We start from the raw sequence: 20,151 nt of genomic DNA, 5'->3' as shown, positions 1-20,151 counted from the left end.
CTCTCTGTTTGGCTGCAACCTCACAGGAGACACTCGGGACGTCACAGTAGAGTCCCGTCCATCCAGTCTCACATTCACAGCTGTAAGTCGTCCCTCTCTGCCAACAGCTGCCCCCATTCTTGCAGGGCGATGAGTCGCACCAACGAACCAAGTTCTACAAGGTACAAACATAACAGTATAAACATTTTTTTTAAAATGTATGAAATGAAAATGGAACATACAGGCAGAATCCAAAGATTCAGAAAATACAACTAGAGAGTAAGTAAAACGCTCCTACCTGGCAGTTTACTCCGGTATATCCATGAGGGCAGGTGCACTTGTAAGTACCGTAGCTATCGTGGCAAGTGCCGCCATTGAGGCAAGGTTTGGAGTCACACTCATTGATGTCATGCTGGCAGTAGCTCCCTGTGAAACCTGGTGGACATAAACATGTGAAGGCATTGATGCCGTCCACACAGGTGCCGCCATTGAAGCAGGAGCTGCATTGAAAAAAAAAAAAAAGAATATTATTATATGAAGTCTAATAAAATTGAACAGATAAAAATGTTAGTAGTTTTTCAGACGGTTTTCACTCTATGAACTACACAGTTTAAACTCATTCAGGGTAATGTCTGTGCTGTTTAGGTATACTTCGAGACTCCACCAGAGGGGGCAGTGGTGGAAGGGGAAATTCCATCTACATTAACAAGGGGATGGAAGTGAACCAATCAGAAGAATATCCTGTGTTCATCTCTTATCACCAACAAAACATGTGTTGGTTGAATTAAACACTTTGAGCTCCTGATATTTTGTGATTCTAATAGGCGACTGTGTAATCTGTGACCTCGGTACCTCTCAGTGCAGTCAGGAGTGTTATTTTCACAGTGGATTCCACTGAAGCCAGCCGGACAGGTACAGGTGTAGCTGTTCACACAGTCGGTACAGTTTGCTCCATTCTTGCACGGGTTGCTCTCGCACTCGTTGATGTCCTCCTCGCACTTTGTACCCCTAAAGCCGGGCAGGCAGGTGCATAGGAAGCCATGCACCTCGTCCTTACAGAGGCCTCCGTTACTACAGGGGTCTGTGGCAGAAGGAATGAAGTGTTATCTAAGTACAGCGTCTGGTTTGTGTATTGATTGAGTAGAAGAAGAAGAAGAAGAAAAGGGAGACAGACTGAAGAACATACTGGGCTTGCAGTCGTCAATATTGGTTTCACAGTTGCGTCCGGTGAAGCCTGGTTTGCAGCCACAGCGGTAACTACCCAAAGTATTTTGGCAGGATCCTCCATTTCGGCAGGGATTCTTCACACACTCTTTGATGTCCACTTCACATGTTTGGCCTTGGAAGAGTCCGAAAAAAAAAAATAATGAAGAAAATGTCCTCTTTTTTTATTTATAAGGTGGTAAAACAATTGCATGTGGGTATCATGATTTAATGTGATAACACCAAATTAATTCTCAGCTGGGAGACTAAGTAAGAATAAATGTATGGAGAGACTGCATCTGTGAACCCTTTGACAGTGATATCATAAAAGGAGTGGTTATTAGATTTTTTTTTCGTTTTACAATAAAGACACCAAAATTGAAATACAGATCATTTTTTTATTTTCTTAGCAAAAAGTGGGGTGCAAAATTTTTGAAAAGTAATGATTGAATTGATTTGTACTTTCTGTTTACAACATGAAAATAAAACACTACAAAACAAAAACTGTAACTTTTTAAAATCTCTGCTCATCTGTCTATAAAACAAGAAAAGGAAAATGGTTGTGTATCAAGTTTGTTGTTTTGTATTTAAAAAACAAAAAAAATCAAATTACCAATAGACAGATGAGCTCAATTGACTCTATGAGTGTGTTTCGTAACAATTTGTCTTCCTCTATTTGAAAAACTGTATGATACACATTTATTAATGTTTACCTTGCCACCCTTCAGGACAGACACAGGAGAAACTCTGGTAGTCCTCTGACTCTTGACACACTCCTCCATTCTTGCAGGGTTTAGAGCTACAGGGGGCCATCAAGGTTTCACAGTTCTCTCCTGGAACACATAAACATTCATGTCAAATTAAGTACAAAATGAATCTAAAACAATCATTTTAAGAGCATGACATCATCAGGAGTCGTGAACTTAAAGATAACCCAACTAAAATGGACACAGTCATCTTTCAGTGCTATCAGAAGCCTTTAGCCAGGTTCTGTCAGTACTCATGGCCTGTCCAGACATTTCCCTATCTGTTTCCACAACACATTGCTCTTGCAGGAAACCGGCTCCAGTTTCCGACCATTGTGAAGCCATTTGCTGTTCTGTGAGACAGGAAGTAGGCAAACAGGAAATGTGTCAAGATCCCCGTTCCCACCCCAGTGCAAGCAAAAGCCTTTCATTATTCAGAGTCCTATGGATTTTTCCTAAAAGACTGCTTGAAAAATACAAGAAATTTTGCCCTTCGCCTTTCCATTACCTGTTTGGACAAAAAATAAGAGATGTCAGGAAAATATTTTCCAGCTAACTTATCATCTTATGTGTCATAGAGGAGCAGTGTATTTCAAGAGGTTCGGTGTGTTTGAGCCCAAAGGAAGTCTTGTTGTTGAACTTTACTTGAGAGGTGTTTCACCCGCAGCACATATTTCCTCTTTATCTAAAGCACACAGACTGTAGACACTCTTGGAACACCAAGCTTACACATGGGCATACAAAATATTTCCAGTAATATTTTCATACCTGTGTAAGGCAGGATACAGATACATTTGTAGCCAGCAACATCATCGATACAACTCCCCTGGTTGAGGCAAGGGTTGGAGGCGCACTCATTGATGTTGGTCAGGCAGTTTGGGCCTGCAGTTGGAGCAGAGAATACATTCCATCCACTTCAATTTAAGTCCAGGGTCAACAGTGGTCAAGAGGCAAGTGTGACTTGAGGACAAACATGCACCACATGAGTCGAATTACCCTCACACTCATGCATGCAAAACAGATACTGACCCGTGAAGCCCATGCGACAGGTGCAAACGTATCCGCCGGTCATGTCCTTACACGTGCCTCCATTCGTGCAGGGGTTGGATTCACACTCATTGTTGTTGATGTCACAGTTTTTACCACTCCAGCCAGAGTCACACAGGCATTTGTATCTGATGGAGAGAAATGTTGGAGATAAATATCTCTACATTCATTTTATGGAGATCCACCAGATGTATGTAGGGCTGTACGTTGAACATCCACATTGATACAATGAAAGCCTTCATTTCTGATCAGACAGTCCCTGATTTACATCAATATTCAGAAACCTTTCACCTCTAAAGGTCCGAACAGGAGGCTTAAATATCACTGAAAAACATGACAGTGGAATTTTTATTCATAAACATACAGACAATAAATAAGAATATAATCATATTAACACAATGTCATAAATTACTTTAAATAAAAAAGGCTTTAAAATATATTTGTGATTCAGATTACTTATCCATTCATTAAAATAAATTTACTGACATCAAAAATATTCACTTGTGCTAGTTTTTCTATTATTATTCAATACATACCCAAGGCTGGTGAATTCTCTTTAAAAGAGATGTTCATTAGGTGTTTTAAAATTCTCTTACCAAACTTCATCATTATGAATATTTGCTGAATTACAAATAAAGATAACACAAAGCCAATGCAATATGGTGGTAGTTTTAATTAGATTGCAGCCCCACCCGTTGATCTTGTCCTCACAGTGACCATGGATGCAGGGATTGCTCAGGCACTCGTTGACCTGGGAAAAGCACGTGGTGTCATGGTAACCATCCGGACACACGCATTTGAAGCTGTTGATTCCATCGATACAGGTACCACCGTTGTGACACGGATTGATGGCACACTCATCAATGTTGATGTTACACATGGTCCCTGGAGGAAAACAAAAAGACATTTTGATGTCTTTACATATAGTCCTACATTCTGGGGAATAAAGATTATTTGTTTTCTTCTTCAGAGGTGGACAACATTGAATATCTTCTTATATCTGTTTACCAAATGTGTAGGTGGATACAGGGGCTTATCAGCTTAGTTTAGCATGAAGAGTGAAAAAAAAGCTACCCTGGCAAAGTCTAAATTTATAATCTACCTAGCATCTCTGCTCAAACTTATGTTCATCATGATCTGTAAATTATGTTGTCAACTCACAAAACATTGTTAATTTATAAAAGTTTTAATGGCGTCGAAATATTAACGAATATCCTTAAACAAGAGGTGTTTCCTGTATTTTAAAAATATATTTTCAACACAGAACACCAACACACAAAGCAACAGACAAAGCTACCATACAATTACCTCCATCTCAATAAATGTATCAATTTTCACACACATGAAGGCTTTTAAGTCCCTCTTTGTCGGCCACTTGAAGCACCGACGCCATTCAGCCTGTTGCCACGCATGGCATAAAGGCTGTTCATTTAGTTTTAAAGCAGCTTCCAACCTTTTAAAAGCTCAACTTTCAGGAATCTTTCAGGGAATCTTTTCTCCCACTTAAATCCCAAGTGACTGTGTGAGTCCCAGTGTGTGTGTGTGTGTGTGTGTGTGTGTGTGTGTGTGTGTGTGTGTGTGTGTGTGTGTGTGTGTGTGTGTATGTGTGTCTTTGTATGGGCGGGCAGTTTGCGTGTCCAAACAGCAGCAGGTTGGGGAAAGGGTGGAGGTGGAAAGTGACACTGGTTGAACCTCAGAGGAGCGTGCTCGCTCGCTCGGCATCTGTCGCCCTCCCCATCAAGACCCACACTTCTCTGCCGATACATACAATCCTCTTATCCTGCAGTCATGGATATCAGCGACATAGTTTACCCACTGGTCACCTGAGCCACAGGAGGTGTTTAATATTTCTTAAATTAAATGTACTTTTTTTTTACAAATGACAAGTTGGACATGATTTAATAAAAGCAGTCAATCCACACAAATGAGGATAAACTTCTCTTTGTCTCTGGAGAACACACACACACACATACACGCACACGCACGTACGCACACACACACACACACACACACGCACATACACACACACACACACGCACACGCACACATACAAACACACACGCACACGCACAAACATTTCTGTGTTTGAATATCTTTATTTTTGAACATCTTTTATATATTTTTTTCTGTTTTGGAGCAAAAACTGTGAAAGCATTTTGTTTGGATTGATTATCAGATTATTGTCAACACTTTTTAGAGATACTTGCTGTTGTTTACCGCTATTTGCAAGCATTTGCTTGTGTAACTAGCAGGTATTTCATGTACCTTTGGTTTCATTTCTTGAATCTGCATATTTGACAGGCTTCAATGTATCATTTTGTGTTTCTTCATGTTGATTTTAGGTTTTGTAATTAGTATCTTGGAGAGTTTCAACTTCTTTCCTTTTCCCTTAAAAGGTAAAATATTACAGTATGACACTTCTCCTTTAGGGACCTGCTTACCTGTGTAGCCGGGATTACAGGCACAGTCGTAGCCATTGATCTTGTCGATGCAAGTGCCATAGTCACAGGCGTTGCTCTTGCAGTCGTCAATGTTGATTTCACAGTTGGTACCTGCCAAAGAGTACATTTATGTTAATCGTAGTTGTCATGAAGAACATTTGTGTTTGCACCTATATTTCTGGGTGTTACCTGTGGTGCCTTTGGGGCAGATGCAGACGTAGGCGTTCTCCGTGTCCTGGCAGGTGCCTCCATTCCTGCAGGGCTGGCTCAGACACTCGTTGATGTTGATCTCACACAGTCGGCCGGTGAATCCAGGGTTGCACTGACAGCTGAAGGATGCCAAGCCGTCGACGCAGGTGCCATAGTGGCACGGGCTGGAGTAACATTCATTGATGTCGGTCTCACAGTGCCTTCCAGAATAACCTGGCAAGAGTTAGTCTAATTAATTAGGTTTAAACTGGTTTATGGCCTATTACTCTTAACTCTCCTTTTTGGGGGGAAATTTAAAAGGTTCTATTCTCTGACTTCCTGTTTTATTAGACACTTGCAGCTGTTGTGAAGACTGCCTTACCTTCAGCACATTCGCATGTGTACTTGTTGGGTCCATCTGTGCACTTGGCGCCATTTTTGCACGGTGTGCTGGCACACTCGTCTATGTCTATTTGGCAGAGGTTCCCAGTGAAGCCTGGAAAAACAACAACAGGGTGTAAGGGTGTGTAAGTGGTCTTGTGTGTGTGTGTGTCCTTTTATTTTCCCAAGTTCGTACTATAAGTGCTCTCAACGAATCAGAAATCTACATGTTAATTACCAACTGTGCAAAACTACACATTATTTTCTCTCTCGCTTCTTTTCAGCATGAATCCAAAGGGAGAGCGGAGGAACAAATTCATGCTGGGAGGGAGTTGGGAGAATGAAAGTGAGGCCTCCTGACCGAGGGGTGAGAGACAAAGGAGGGCCTGTCTGCTCAGCGTAACACCAAACTGAGCCCGTTGCCTCTTTTGTCCCCAAAAACCTTTCCATCACAATGTGTATTCTCTTGTCTTGCTTTCGCCCCTTCTCCTCTACCCCTTCCACTCCTTCCCAGCCTCTAAAAACCAGCTTGACCTTTGACCCACCACTATTTCAATTTCTTGTCATTCAAAATCAACCAGCATGCTCTCTGTCTTTTGCAGGAGTTATTCTCATCTTTGATATCTTTTTTTGTGTCCCACAGTCCAGGGACTAGAGGGATGTTGTCTGATGAAGAGATAAAGCTCCCTCCCCACCACACTGCTGCAGGAACACAGAGGTAGGCTAGGCTACAGCGACTCAGGTGCAGTTAATCCGGTGAGGAAGTATTTGCGCGGCAAGCTGATTTTTCCCAGTGGATTAAAAGCATTCACTGGTTTTCTAGTGTTTCATGAGGACTGCAGCACCGACCGAGAGGAGACGTGCACGTGTGTGAGTCACACACATACATACATTCACAAACTGTGAATATATATCAGCTTTGTGACTTACTAAAATCATTTATAAATGCTTTTCAGACCACATTTATGCTATTAACAGAAGAAAACACAAGTTTCTTCAAAGTTAAATAACAGCGCCTCAATTTGCAGTCGTGACCAAAATCAAAGAAAAAAAATCAACTCTGAAATAATTACTCACCCCGATGCGCACACACACACACACACACACACACACACACACACACACACACAAAAGTTGAAGCAAAAACGCAAGCATGCAGAGACACACTCAAATCATCATTCACCACAGCCGCGGAAGAGGGATTTATTCCCAGACTGCTGGAATCAGACGTTTCAATAGCTCTCAGTGGGGTTTCCATGGCTATTCCATGTACAGAAATAATAAGAGGGGACCCTTGCCTCAGGCCTTGCTCAAAACAGGGACAAATTTACATCTCAAGCAGGGCGGTTAAGACCCCTTCTTCACCCCCCCCCCACTCCCCACCCCTGTTCAGCATAACAGTCTGAGTGTCTCGTCTCCCCAACTCTTCATCTACAACCCCCCATCACCACCACATTGTGCTGCTTCCTCACTGACCCTCTCCGACTGTCACAGACAGGGGCTTCCTTACGCGCTAAGCTCTTGTGCTCACTCTTGTACCCCCTCTATTAATTCTAAAGCTTCCTTGTTGGGGTGTTTTTCCTTCTTCCTTTCTTTTTCTTCTCAACGTGAGGAATCCTGCTTCTCCACCCAGGGCCTCTTTTGATCCACCCGACTCAGAGCTTTGCTATTTTGCTCCACAAAAAGCACAATACAAAAAAAAAAAAAATTACTCACACCTCATCGATTTGGCAGAAAGAATGCAAAACAAAAACAGTTTTAAGGCTTTTCCTTTCCTTTCTTCTTTTCCTCTCAACCTGTGATTCAATAGTAGCATTCCTTCCTCAACAAACATCAATGCTTCTTGAGTAACAAACAATTTCTAAAAACAGAAGACAAAAAAAAAAGTCCAGCAAACAGCTAGAGGCCCACGCAAACAGATCAAACCATTACCTCATTCAACACCACAACACACGATGTGTTCTCATCTTTATATTTCCCTGTTTCACATTCACATTCAAAAGCCTTTTTCAGCTACAAATTTCAGTTCATTCATCAGATTTTTTAAAAGACACAACAAACTTGTTGAAAAAGTTTAAACTTCCTCCAGCTTTTCCCTATAGATTTTTTCCCCCTCTTCTCCTCAACTACTGAATTTGTTCTGGGCTACCCGGGCCTGCGTAAGCCTGCCTCAGGGCTGGGATTAGTGCCCGTCCAGAAAGGTGTTTGTGTGTGTTTGTGTGTGAGCGATGTACAGACAGAGAGGGAGGGAGAGGGAGACAGAGACAGATCGACCTCTGTGCCCCACGGCCCACCCCATCCTGCCTCCCCCCCGCCTCTCCGGCGGTGCAGCAGCCTCACCTGTGGGGCACTGGCAGTCGAAGGTGTTGATCTTGTCGATACACTTGCCGTTGTTCAGGCAGGGGCTGCTGGCGCACTCGTCTGTATCGATCTCGCAAAACTTCCCCTTGTAACCTGGCCAATTAGCAAAGAGTACCAGGAGAGAGAAAGTGAGAAGCAATTTTGCAATGCTGTCCTATACTGCTTCATCAGATTTAAATTAGCCACAGTAACTAGTTAGATAAGAGCAGGAGTGGCATTTGTTCTTATTCTCCTAATTATCGTAAAAACTGGTCGTTCTGGCTTCAGTTATAATTAAGGTGGTTAATGATTGTTGTGTTCAACAATACAGAAGCTTGAGATATTCAGTTCATGCCCATCCCTACACTTGATTATCTCATATGAACAGAAACTTACCTGGCATGCAAATGCATTGGAAGTTCCCTATTTGATCCAGACAGGTGGCCTCATTCTTGCACGGGTTGGACATGCACTCATTGATGTCCAGTTCGCAGCGCGGCCCCACGTAACCCTGCAGGCACTTACACTGGAACGAACCCTTGGTGTTTATGCACTTCCCTGCATGCTCACACGGGTTGGACCCTGTTTAAATAGGTAAATTGCTGTAAGCTAACTTCACCAAGCTGTCATGCATTCACAAGTCTTAACAAAGACCGATCTGACTGTGAAGATGTTGATGAGACACGGTTTAGTGTTGTTTGACGAAGCCAAACCAAAGCCTTGACTCTGTGTGATTGGGATAGTTACACCCCTGTGGATGTCATTTACTGCAATTATGGGTGCAATCATGGATACCACAATATTCATAATAACGGAACGAACTTAAACCGTCGTTTTGAAAGCAAAAAAATATAAATGTCTGAGAGATCTTTGACATGCCTTTGTTCAAAGATGTTAAGTTAAGCAGAAATAAAAGTCATTCAGACTGGAAATTAAAAGAAGAAGAAATCAACTTCATTAATCCCAATAAGGGAAATTATTTGTCCACTCTAGTTTTAGTTCTTGTTAATCACAGGTGTGTGTGTGTGTGTGTGTGTGTGTGTGTGTGTGTGTGTGTGTGTGTGTGTGTGTGTGTGTGTGTGTGTGTGTGTGTGTGTGTGTGTGTGTGGTGTGTGTGGTGTGTGTGTGTGTGTGTGTGTGTGTGTGTGTCACACACACACATACACACACACACACCTGTGATTAACAAGAACTAAAACTAGAGTGGACATACACACACACACACACACACACACACACACACACACACACACACACACACACACACACACACACACACAAGGGACCTGTAAGCATGAAGATGGTGAGATGGTGAGAGGTACAGTGGCGGGCATTTATGTTTTGGTGCAACTTGTAAGGGGATGGTGTCTTGCTCAAGGGCACCTCAGCAGTGCTCAGGAGGTAAATTGACACCAGTTCAAACCCCATACTTTTTGGTCCACACGGGGTTTGAAACAGCCATCCTCAGGTCCCCAAACCAAGACCTAGTGGACTGAACTTCTACCGCTGCTTATTTTGGGCTGGAGACCAAAAACAGAATTAGCAGGTGAGAGAGAGAGTTCCTTACCCAGTGAACACTCATTGACATCCTGATCGCAGGAAGCTCCGAAGTATCCTGATGGGCAGGTACAGAGGTGATTTCCACTGACGGGGTTGGTGTCACAGTTTGAGCCTTTCTGGCACGGGTTGCTGATGCAGGCATCATCCAACTGACACAGCAGCCCTGGATAATTATATAGAAGACAGATGATTTAATAATGGATGTTCTTCCATCAAGGAGTCACAAATCAGTGTTTGATACCATGAAATCCACAACCAAATCAGAAAAACGAGTATCAGCAACATAGTCCCAGTTACTACATGATTCTACTCTGTCTCTGATTGGCTGGATGGCTGTTGGTCACGTTTAGCAAGCAGCATCTCAATGAAGGAATTAAATGGAGGACCCCCCAAAAAAACTGAACGTGTGAATACCTGTGCGACCATGTGGACATTCACAGTAGAAAGAAGCTACACGGTCATGGCAGGTAGATCCCTGATGGCATGCAGCGCTGGCGCAGTCATCGATGTTCTCACTGCAGTCGTCTCCGGTCCAGCCATTCACACACACACACTGATAGCTGCCAAAGGTGTTATGGCACGTGCCACCGTTTTGGCAGGCGTTGGGCATCAGCTGACACTCATCAACGTCTTCAGTGCAGAGTTGACCTGAGGGAGAACCAGGGTGTTAGATGATTTTAATTTACATCAATTTATTAAATGATAATAACTCAATTTAAGTCACTCGAAGAGCATTGGTTAGTATTTACTCCACAAACCTGTAAATTCTGGTTTACACTGGCAGTTATAGGTGTTGACTCCATCCACACATGTTCCTCCATTCTGGCACTCGTGCTCTGGGCAGTCATCAATGTTGTGGTTGCAGTTTTTTCCCGTAAAGCCTGACGAATGAACGTCAGAATGATATATTGTGTGCAATGTGCACAAATTGTGCATAAATAAACATCTCAATTTTCAATGGCTTATCTCTCCTGGCGTGAAAACAACAATCTGTCATTTATAGCAAAGAGAGTGAGACAGTCTCTTCAGTTAAATGTGGTAACCGTCTTTTTCCTCCCACAGAAGGAGGCAGCTGTACCCGTTTGAGGTCTGTGGTAAACTCCAACCCAAACCGCTGTACAGTTACGCAACAGTCAACGGCTGGACTGTACATGTGGCAAGAGGGGCAACAAGAAGTGGAGATGAGAATCAGCAGAGGTCATCGCTGCAACTGCTAAGAGTATTTTTTGTCATCATGAAAAACTCTTCAGCGTTCCTTAAAGCAAACTCAGGACTGACTTCAAATACAGCAAAGGCGATTGGAATCAGATTCTAATCATTCTAAATTAATATCAGCTATTTCATTAGGATACAACACAAATCGATCCCTGCTGCTTCTTCTCTAAAGTCACCACTCAAAGCACCAGTAACTGCATTTTATCAAACTATGTTTAATAGTGACATTTTTTCTTTTTATAGTAATAGCTTGTAATGTCTTTGTTATTCCTGTTTTTAATTGGGGAGCCAACAGGGGAGCCTGCCAGAAGGCGAAGGACAGGATTGAGCTTCGTTTCACTCTGCTATGTGGAACGGATGTTGTCCTTTGACCATTTCCCCTTGATAAAATGCTATGCCTCCCTGTTCTGCTTTGTTCACACCCCGCACACACGTATGCAGACACACATGTACACGAACACAAACTCAACATAAGCAGGAACACCCCGGCTTTAAATGACATCATCATTTAACTGATGTGTAGGAAGCACTGACATTGAAGGTACGGGTCAGATACTTGGGGAGCACAGCACATTTAAAAATAAACAGCTAAATTTAATTCACTTAAATATGCCAGTACTTCTTAGTCACGATGTATAATCTTTTTATATTTATTTACACGTATCTGCTGTGTTGTGCCATAAGATCACATTCATTTATTACTCACGAAAAAACAGTATAAAAAAAGACAAAAGGCTGGAAGAAAATAAGCATAAGAACTAGTGTGTGTGATGTCTCTACCTGGCACACAGGAGCATTCGTAGCTCGTCTCTCCCTTTTGGATGCATGTGCCCCCATTATGGCACGGTGACGGGGCGCAGGGTAAGTAACGGCTCTCGCAGTGTTTGCCTCTGTACTCTGCCGGGCACTTGCAATGGTAGCCTCCGATATCATTGATGCACGACCCACCGTTCTTGCAGGGTGACGGGACGGCATCGCACTCGTTGATGTCTTGCTTGCAGGACTTTCCGGTGAAGAAAGGCGGGCAGTTACAGATGTAATGGGACTCGATGGCAGAACACTGGGCACCGTTGGCACATGGATTTGAGGCACAGGGGTTGGCTTGTTGGCACAGTTTACCTGAGGACGTAAACAAATGATGATATGCTGTAGGCTGTGGTGTTTAGTGTCCTCCCTATTCTCAAACTGACTCATACAATTATTAAAAATCCTAAAATGATGTCAGATTACAGGCTGGTGTTTTGTTTCATGACCAACACCACTTACCTGACCATCCAGGTGGGCAGCGGCACTTGAACGTTTGGAGAGTCTCGAGCTCACAGGTGCCTCCATTCTGACAGGGCGAGCTGATGCAGATATTTTTGAGAGGCGTCATGCAACGGCGGTCGCTGTAGCCTGGCTTGCAGGTGCAGCTGAAGTCGACTGTATTGCCCCTGGGCACAGCTCGACATGTGGCACCATTCATGCATGGCGAGGTGGTGCATGGGTCACGAAACTGGCACCTACTTCCTACGTATCCCTCTTCACACCTGGCAAAAACAAAGAGATGTAGGGAAATATTTTTGTAGTAACAAGATAGTTGAATCTATGACAAACATAGAAAACATAGAAAATGTCTTCTACTGACTGAGATGATTTACAATCACTTAGTTACACATTTTACTTTTATCACATGTATACATTATTCAGCACCTAAATGCCTAAGATTTACTGTTTCTAAACATGAAATATTCTCTGCAAAAAGCAAACTAAACAGCATTAAACTTCTAAAAAATTTTGTAATCATGTGACATTTCTTTTGTCTTGCTGGCTTGTTTTAATGGGTTATTCTGGATTTAATATGACTTGCTGACTTGCTGAGCTTAACTTTGGAGTGACTAGATGAGTACATTTAGATCATTTAGAGGATTGATTGTAATTTGTTTTCTGTGCACAATTATTAATAAATAAAGATAAAATTTTGAAGCTCCACCATGGTTTTCTCAATTCCTTGAATTTGAGTTCTGTGTCAATTAATGATCTAAAAAAATGCCCTTCAAGATGTATAAGTCTGCTAAAAATGATTAATCATTATTTATTTCACTCATTAAATTAACAATAAAAGGGTGGTCAATGTGAATTCTATTTTTTTCACACCGCACTGAGTACAAGGGTTCAAAAGGGTAAGACAATATTTTGCTACCATTAAGGGTCATCTCTTTGTGCAGCGCAGTGACAATAAATCAGCTGCTAGCCTTTACCAACAGGAGTCACAATTCATTTCTCTTAAAGATGGGCCCATCCTGCTGTTTTTACAACGCAGCAACAGAGCCATGTGAAACTATGCTTTAAACAGGACATTCGTCTTTCCACCGCCACCCCCATGAACAATGTGTTTCAGGCAGTAAAACAGAGTGGTCTGCACAGGGGGAAGTGGGGGACAAACGGCTGTGATGTTTCTCACAGGTTGTGTCTGTGTTGTAAACACTGTTCCTCTGATGAAGAAGATCCCAGAGAGAGAGAGAGAGAGAGAGAGAGAGAGAGAGAGAGAGAGAGAGAGCGGAGAGAGAGAGAGAGAGAGAGAGAGAGAGAGAGAGAGAGAGCGCTATGGATCATAGGTTCACATGGGACTTGAAGGCTGTTCCCTGAGGACAAGCGCTGCTCGACAATGAGGCCACACACAGTTTCAGTCTTTTACACACATCACAGGATTTTGCATGACTATGTAAACGACCCCGTACATTTAACCTCAGAACTCACACAGCAGAAGTATCATTGTGTAACAGTTATATGTCAGAATCAAAATCGAAAAAAAAAAAAAAAAAGATTTTATTCTTTAAATACATTCAATAAATCTGTGATTTTTGTGTTGAACATTTTTACCTGCATTTACACTAATTTCTAATTTTTTCCATTTCCATCCACACCAAAAATAACATTTGGGCAACTATTATTTAACAAAACCCTAATCTAGCAACAGTGAAAAACACTTAAATAGAAGTTTGAAGTTTGAACAAACCTATAATCACCTCTAAATCACTTCATTATATACTATAACACAAAGACTGTGTGCAATCATAAATGTGAAAACAATAAATTAAATAAATATGGATGTTGTGTGCGGAGTATTTCAGTGACATTGAGTTAACACTGTGGAAAAATACAAACCACAACTGGTCAAATGCCAAAGTTCTTAAATTTATTTGTCTAACATTCTAAAACCTAAAGAAATAAATCCTTACATGTACATTTAAGAGGGCTAGAAACAGATGAGTTTTAGTTAATTTTTAGACAAATTATGTGCTTTCAATAAACAAAAATAAAAAAATAACAAATCTCAGCAACACAGATAGATTGCCTGCTGCCATATTCCCATTTTTATTACATTCATGGATTCAAACTTGCTGTCAACAGCACTGGATGAATATCAGGGCTTGATCTTTACAAAAACAAAGAACCACTTAGTAGCATGAGAGACAGCAACACAAAAATCCTCAGCATTTGGAATTCTTTTCCCTAATCCATCCTTTCCAAACGTCAAGAAACAAGAAAAGCAGCCGTCATGAAAACCCTTTGGCAGCTCTCAGTGATGATATGCTCCGTCTTTGACCCCTTTGTCAGCACTCATTCATTCCGAGGACAAGGCAGCATCTATGGCATAGTGTTTGAGCTGCAAGCCAACTTTATGGGAACTTCAAAGTACCATGCCACCACCTCAATGCTCGTTATTCTTCCCTCTCTGGAGAGGATTTTCTCAAGCATCAGACAAGAAGTTAGGAAGAGGATGAAACAAAGACAGTGAGGCATGACAGCTGTCAAGAACAAAAAAAAAATCTCTGAAAAGTGAATTCCTGTGAAGAAGAAAATTACACAAGGAATGTCCAGAATTCTAATTTTTTTTTTTTTTTGCACAGACATCAGTTGTATTTGAATACTGTTATGGATTACACTGATGCAGAAACAACGCTTTGCATAAAACATTCTGACACCCTTTGCTGCACTTCCAACAACATCATAACCCCGTGTCACTCCCAAATACCTGACCAGAGCCAGCAAGTCTGTTAGCCCGGAGGGCCATGCAGGACTGTGTACCCAAACATTCCCAGGAGTCCAGTTTGTGTGTAAATGGGGACCCTCTGCAGGGACAGGCATCTGTTTGGACAGGGTCTCCCTCTCAGGGGATTAGCACAGCTTCAGGATTGCGGCAAGTAAAAGAAAACATGGCATGCTAGGCTGCCCTCTACAAAAACAGTAGTAGTGCATGGTGGCATGTCGCCACATAGAGCGCAGAGTGTAGTGTCATTTAGTCTGGGATCAATGCAACAATGAGCAGCTTTGCCAAAAAACTGAAATTATATTTGAAAAAAACCTCACCTTTCATTATCATATCACAAAATAGTAAATCATAAAACTATAAGCTAAGTAAAGACAAAGCTCACAAATGATAATTTACCCCAGAGAGTTCGCATTCTGTAAATATACTGTACCATCTACAATTGGATACTTGACTGTGACAAAAATATGGACGATGGTAAAAGAGGTGCCCAGTGAGTGGAAAAATAAGCCCTTGAGGCTTTGTCTATTGTTGCTGGGATACAGCAGCTCTACTTTGCAGGAGGTTTTTGGTACGAAGCAAAGTATCAAAATGATCAGAATTTTACTTATTCAAACAGATTCATCTACCACGTAATTTTCAAATAGCGCATCCTCTCCACTCTAGTTCCCTTCTCTGATTTAATTTGACATATCTTATGGATAAAATTAACCGCATTGCTGGAAATCCTTCCACATAATTCCTGAGCTTTTCCAGTCCCCATAGCACAATAGAGGGAAGTGTGTGTGTGAGTGTGTGTGTGTGTGTGTGTGTGTGTGTGTGTGTGTGTGTGTGTGTGTGTGTGTGTGTGTGTGTGTGTGTGTGTGTGTGTGTGTGTGTGTGTGTGTGTGTGTGTGTGTGTGTGTGTGTGAGAGAGAGAGAGAGAGAGAGAGAGAGATTCAGAGTGGGGGGTGTCAGTGGAGAGAAGAAGCAGATCTGGCTGCTAGAGGGTCAGTCCAGTGTAAGTCCCAGTGGTGGAGGCTGACGAGGTCGTGAGGCGCCACACGAGCTCGCTGGAAAAAGGCCGCAGGGAGCAGGTGCGCATGTTAATGAGACGGCAGCTGCTGCCCCGGCCATTCACCCCCCACCCCCCTCTTCCCATATCTCTCATCCCACCACTCTGCCTCCTTCCTCTTCATGACACCCCATCTCATCACTACTGTTCTCAAGCCTATACAGAGACAGACTATGCCCTGCCAAGACACTAAAGAAGAGCATTGTGTAGAAGTTTTTAGGGTTTTTCTTTTAATCAACGTAACTGAGTCTCTGGTGGAGAAAGGTTTTCAAACAGGAATGAAATCTACTTTCTGTTACAAAACAGTTTATGATAATCTAGAATCTGTTTAAAGACCGAGAGATTAAGTGAAAGTGAGTTTTAACTCAGATTCAATGGCACATTGAAGGATGAGCATTTCTTACAATGTTGGGATGTGACAGGCCAATCAATAGCTGGCAGAAGTGAAGAGCAAGGGAGGAAAAAAGAGAGGGACAGAACATGAGGGATGAGTGGGCTCATTGTTTTTCTTCCCCATTCAGAGTTTACCACAGGCTGGGGAATATTCAGCTGTTTGCACCTCAACTTCTCTCTCCTCTTTCTTGCTCCTGTCTCCAAAAATTCTCTCCTTGAATCCATTTTTTAAAAATTCCTCCTGTCTCCAAAAGTTCTCCCCTCGAATCCTCTTTTTTTAAAAGTATGTGGTTTGAAATGTTTCTCTCTTTCTCTGTATCAGTTCCACTTCCTTGGTCATAGACATGATGGCTGGCATCCCCGCGCTCCCTTCTGTGGAACTTCTTTCCCTCTGAGCCCCCTCGCCTCCACTTCTTCTCCACCTCCTGTTCTTTTCACATTAGGATTTATAAGTCTGAACTGATGGCTGCTGTGCCTCTGATGTTTGAGGCCAAGGAAATCCAAAACACACACAAGCAGTGGGACAAACAATGGAGAGCAAAAGAAAGGAATGGAACCAGTTTGGTTGGGTTTTTGAGAGGAGTAAGTTAGAAATGGGTTGCCAGTTTAGAAGGAATTTGTGCGTTTGCTCTAAAGGGTCTCCTGTCCTGATTCTTAACCTGATGCTTGCTGGCAGCCTCACTTTATGGTGCCTTGAAAGAATTTGCAGCAGCTTTGAAACTTGGCATCTGCCCTTGCAAAACACCCTAATGTCTCACACCAAGGCCTAAAAGACAAACAGCAGCGCCCCTGCGCTCTTACCTCAGTGCACGTGGATGTACTATGCAAACACACGCTTGCCGAGGTGCTAGCGATAAGTCAACTGTAGCACACACTAGGCAAAGACGGGTAACAGTTTGCTCTTTAACTTGGCAGGGGTCTGTCAAATACATACTCAGCACAAAACATCTTTTACAGGCATCAGGCTTAACCGCCTCAATGAGAGCACAACTATATAATACGACGGGGGGGGGGGGTGTAAGACAAAAGATATTCAATGACTTTTATGGAGTCATGAATGTATTCAAAACAAACACAGTAATGCAGCTGCTTCAACAAGAGAACTCTGCTGGCCATGTGACCGGGGTAATCACAACAGCAGCAGGTAAACTGGGCGGCAAGAAAGGTAAATAAAGAAGACATGAAAAGAAGGGCACAAATCAGAAGCTGAGCAAATATCAGGTGTTTAGGAGGTATTGAATAACTGAAGGACAGCAGTGAAATTATATCAGTGGTAAGGCCGATACTGTTATTATCTTTTCTGTCATCCCTGTCCCGATAGCACTCATTGTTCTCTCCGCTTCCATCTGGGCAGTCTCTTCTTCTATTACTGTCGCAGTAGCCCATGGCAACAGGTCTGTGACACTGATGGGATGCATAAGAGGGCCGGGCGGCGGTTCGAGCCCGCAGCAGATGTTGTGGTGACATCTGACCCTTCGCCAGCCTTCACTTTAAAGGGGCTTTCCTCAATGTTGGGTCGAGCTTCCATCTGCCATCTATTTGAGGTCATAAACAGATGGGGATAGAGGCTTTGAGTGTAATATGTAGGCTACAAATGTGTACAAATAAAAACCTCGAATGCGTGTACAGATTTTGGCAGATGTATGCGTCTCGATCTGTATCCATTTTGAGAGGCTTAGTGAATTAGGTTATGTATTCATTCAATTATTGTAGGACGTAAAGCTCTGTGAGACACAGAATTACAGCCTGGTTCCATAACTGTAATATATAATGCCTAATAATTATTATTAGGCATTACGGATTGTTTATCCATTTTTTATTCTAAATTTTAGCATAAAATACCAAAGGATGGTCTCATGAAGGGTGTTGGTTACACCAAATTGTGGAGTTATCATTGGAAAACATTTTTTTGCGGTGATTGATGGCACTGTAAAAGAAAGTCTGAATGAATTTGGCATCAGATTTGAGCCAAAAGTGGGTAGAGTGGTGCACACTTTATTAGAAAGTAAAACTGAAGCTGAACACACCCAAAATGTAGTCATGCGTCATTGTGCAGGAAAACTGTGTGACTATACAACTCTTCTAAGAGCAGCAGGAATATAGTCAAAACTTATTTGAAATTTTTATCATAGTAAATAGGATACAGGATATATTTTGAGTGGGTAGGACACAAAAAGGTGATTGAAGATGATGCACACTTTATAGTCCAAATAATTAACCAGCAGAGAAATCAATCAGCACATTCATTGATTCATTCATTTTTGAGCCATTAGTTGCAGAAGACCAACTAAACAGTCAACTAAACAGCGATCTTTTTTCTACTGTTACCGTGGGATACCTAAACATGGTAAGACATGAGTGTAAACCAGGGCTGTATTTCCGGAAGATTGGAACCTGTTTCCTCTCTCAGGTGTCTCCTACATTAAGTCAGAAGTCAAACTGTATTGGTTGAGAATATTTTTACCTCTCACTCCCCTCCCAGCATCCCCCTCACCGCCCCCCAACCACTGTTCATTTCCTGAATGTTTGGTACTGGTGCCGGTCTCAGTCCCCTTTAGTCTTGTCTGATCTGTTTTAAAAGCACTAGCCAATGAGGCCTCAGTCCTTTACTTCTCATTTCCCTTTTTGTTCTGTTTTCTGGGCCATCTCGTGTTTTCACAGCATGGTGGCAAACAAGAGCCCTATCACCGGTACAGAAAATCAACAATCCAAAATACAGGATGACTCTCAACTTCAATCACACAAATCAAGTACATGGAAGTAAAAATAACTATTCTGCTAAAACCAAAACTGGCACAAAAAATAGGGTTGTTGTTTGTTATGGAGCTGAAACCAAAGTAACCACTAAATCCCCACTGGTTACAGAAATTACAGGGAAAGCGCTGCCCCTCGTTCCCTCTCCTTACATCCATCCCTCTTTTCCTTCCTCTCTAATCGTACGGGAGAGCTGATCTGGCCGGCCCACATCTGGCGAAATTCATTAGAGACCCTGTTTATTTGAGAGTATTATTATCATGGACACAACCCATGGGAAACAAGCAGCTCCCGGAGGGATCAGCCACTCAGTGGGTGTGCATGTCTCAAGAGTCATTGAAGCTCTAATGGCTTCTGCCTTTTAAAGTCTGGGAACCACGTCACAGCTTTATGGGTGTCTGAAGGTGTAGCTGACAGCACAGAGCACTGCGAGAAGGTGTTCTCGTCACTGATGGAGGGTTCAGCCCTCGCTCTAGATGAGCTAACATTAGCTGTGGTCTTTCATCTTATTAAACTCAACAAAGAGCTTTGACATATACTAGGAGTCGGACTGTTGCCCTGGCCGCCTCACATTTTACATCACATACAGTACATTGCAGTGGGTGTTGTTTTTGTTGAGTCTGAAATGTTTAGGTGTGCCTTAGTCGCTCTCACTCCTCTGCACCAGTTGATTTAATGTGAATTGCTCCTTGGTAGTGAGGACGTAATTCGGTCTGTATTCATAAGATTACAGAGTAGTGCACCCAACCCTTCAACCCAGTTATTTTGAGCAAATGTCAAATACTCACCAGTAAAAGTAGGCAGAGTCAGCTCTTA

The 20,151-nt window shown here is 42.4% G+C and overlaps 1 protein-coding gene across 1 annotated transcript in view; it reads right to left on the bottom strand.

The window, feature by feature from the left end:
- Positions 1-20,151, bottom strand: part of LOC137592204 (neurogenic locus notch homolog protein 1-like) — a 37,544-nt gene that overhangs the window by 12,068 nt on the left and 5,325 nt on the right. The window contains exons 3-20 of the mRNA XM_068310187.1: positions 12,368-12,630; positions 11,882-12,220; positions 10,645-10,767; positions 10,301-10,534; positions 9,894-10,049; positions 8,723-8,908; positions 8,327-8,440; positions 5,988-6,101; positions 5,606-5,839; positions 5,417-5,527; positions 3,668-3,860; positions 2,958-3,103; positions 2,697-2,810; positions 1,896-2,015; positions 1,166-1,318; positions 832-1,060; positions 278-479; positions 1-154 (exon numbers count right to left, since the gene is read on the bottom strand). Coding sequence (XP_068166288.1) covers positions 1-154; positions 278-479; positions 832-1,060; positions 1,166-1,318; positions 1,896-2,015; positions 2,697-2,810; positions 2,958-3,103; positions 3,668-3,860; positions 5,417-5,527; positions 5,606-5,839; positions 5,988-6,101; positions 8,327-8,440; positions 8,723-8,908; positions 9,894-10,049; positions 10,301-10,534; positions 10,645-10,767; positions 11,882-12,220; positions 12,368-12,630 — 3,185 coding nt within the window. The remainder of the gene's footprint in view (positions 155-277; positions 480-831; positions 1,061-1,165; positions 1,319-1,895; positions 2,016-2,696; positions 2,811-2,957; positions 3,104-3,667; positions 3,861-5,416; positions 5,528-5,605; positions 5,840-5,987; positions 6,102-8,326; positions 8,441-8,722; positions 8,909-9,893; positions 10,050-10,300; positions 10,535-10,644; positions 10,768-11,881; positions 12,221-12,367; positions 12,631-20,151) is intronic.

The sequence above is a fragment of the Antennarius striatus genome, chromosome 3 (assembly GCF_040054535.1).
Source record: "Antennarius striatus isolate MH-2024 chromosome 3, ASM4005453v1, whole genome shotgun sequence".
NCBI classification, from domain to species: domain Eukaryota; kingdom Metazoa; phylum Chordata; class Actinopteri; order Lophiiformes; family Antennariidae; genus Antennarius; species Antennarius striatus.
The sequence above is the reverse complement of the archived record's forward strand: the minus strand, read 5'-3'. Positions and strand labels throughout refer to the sequence as shown.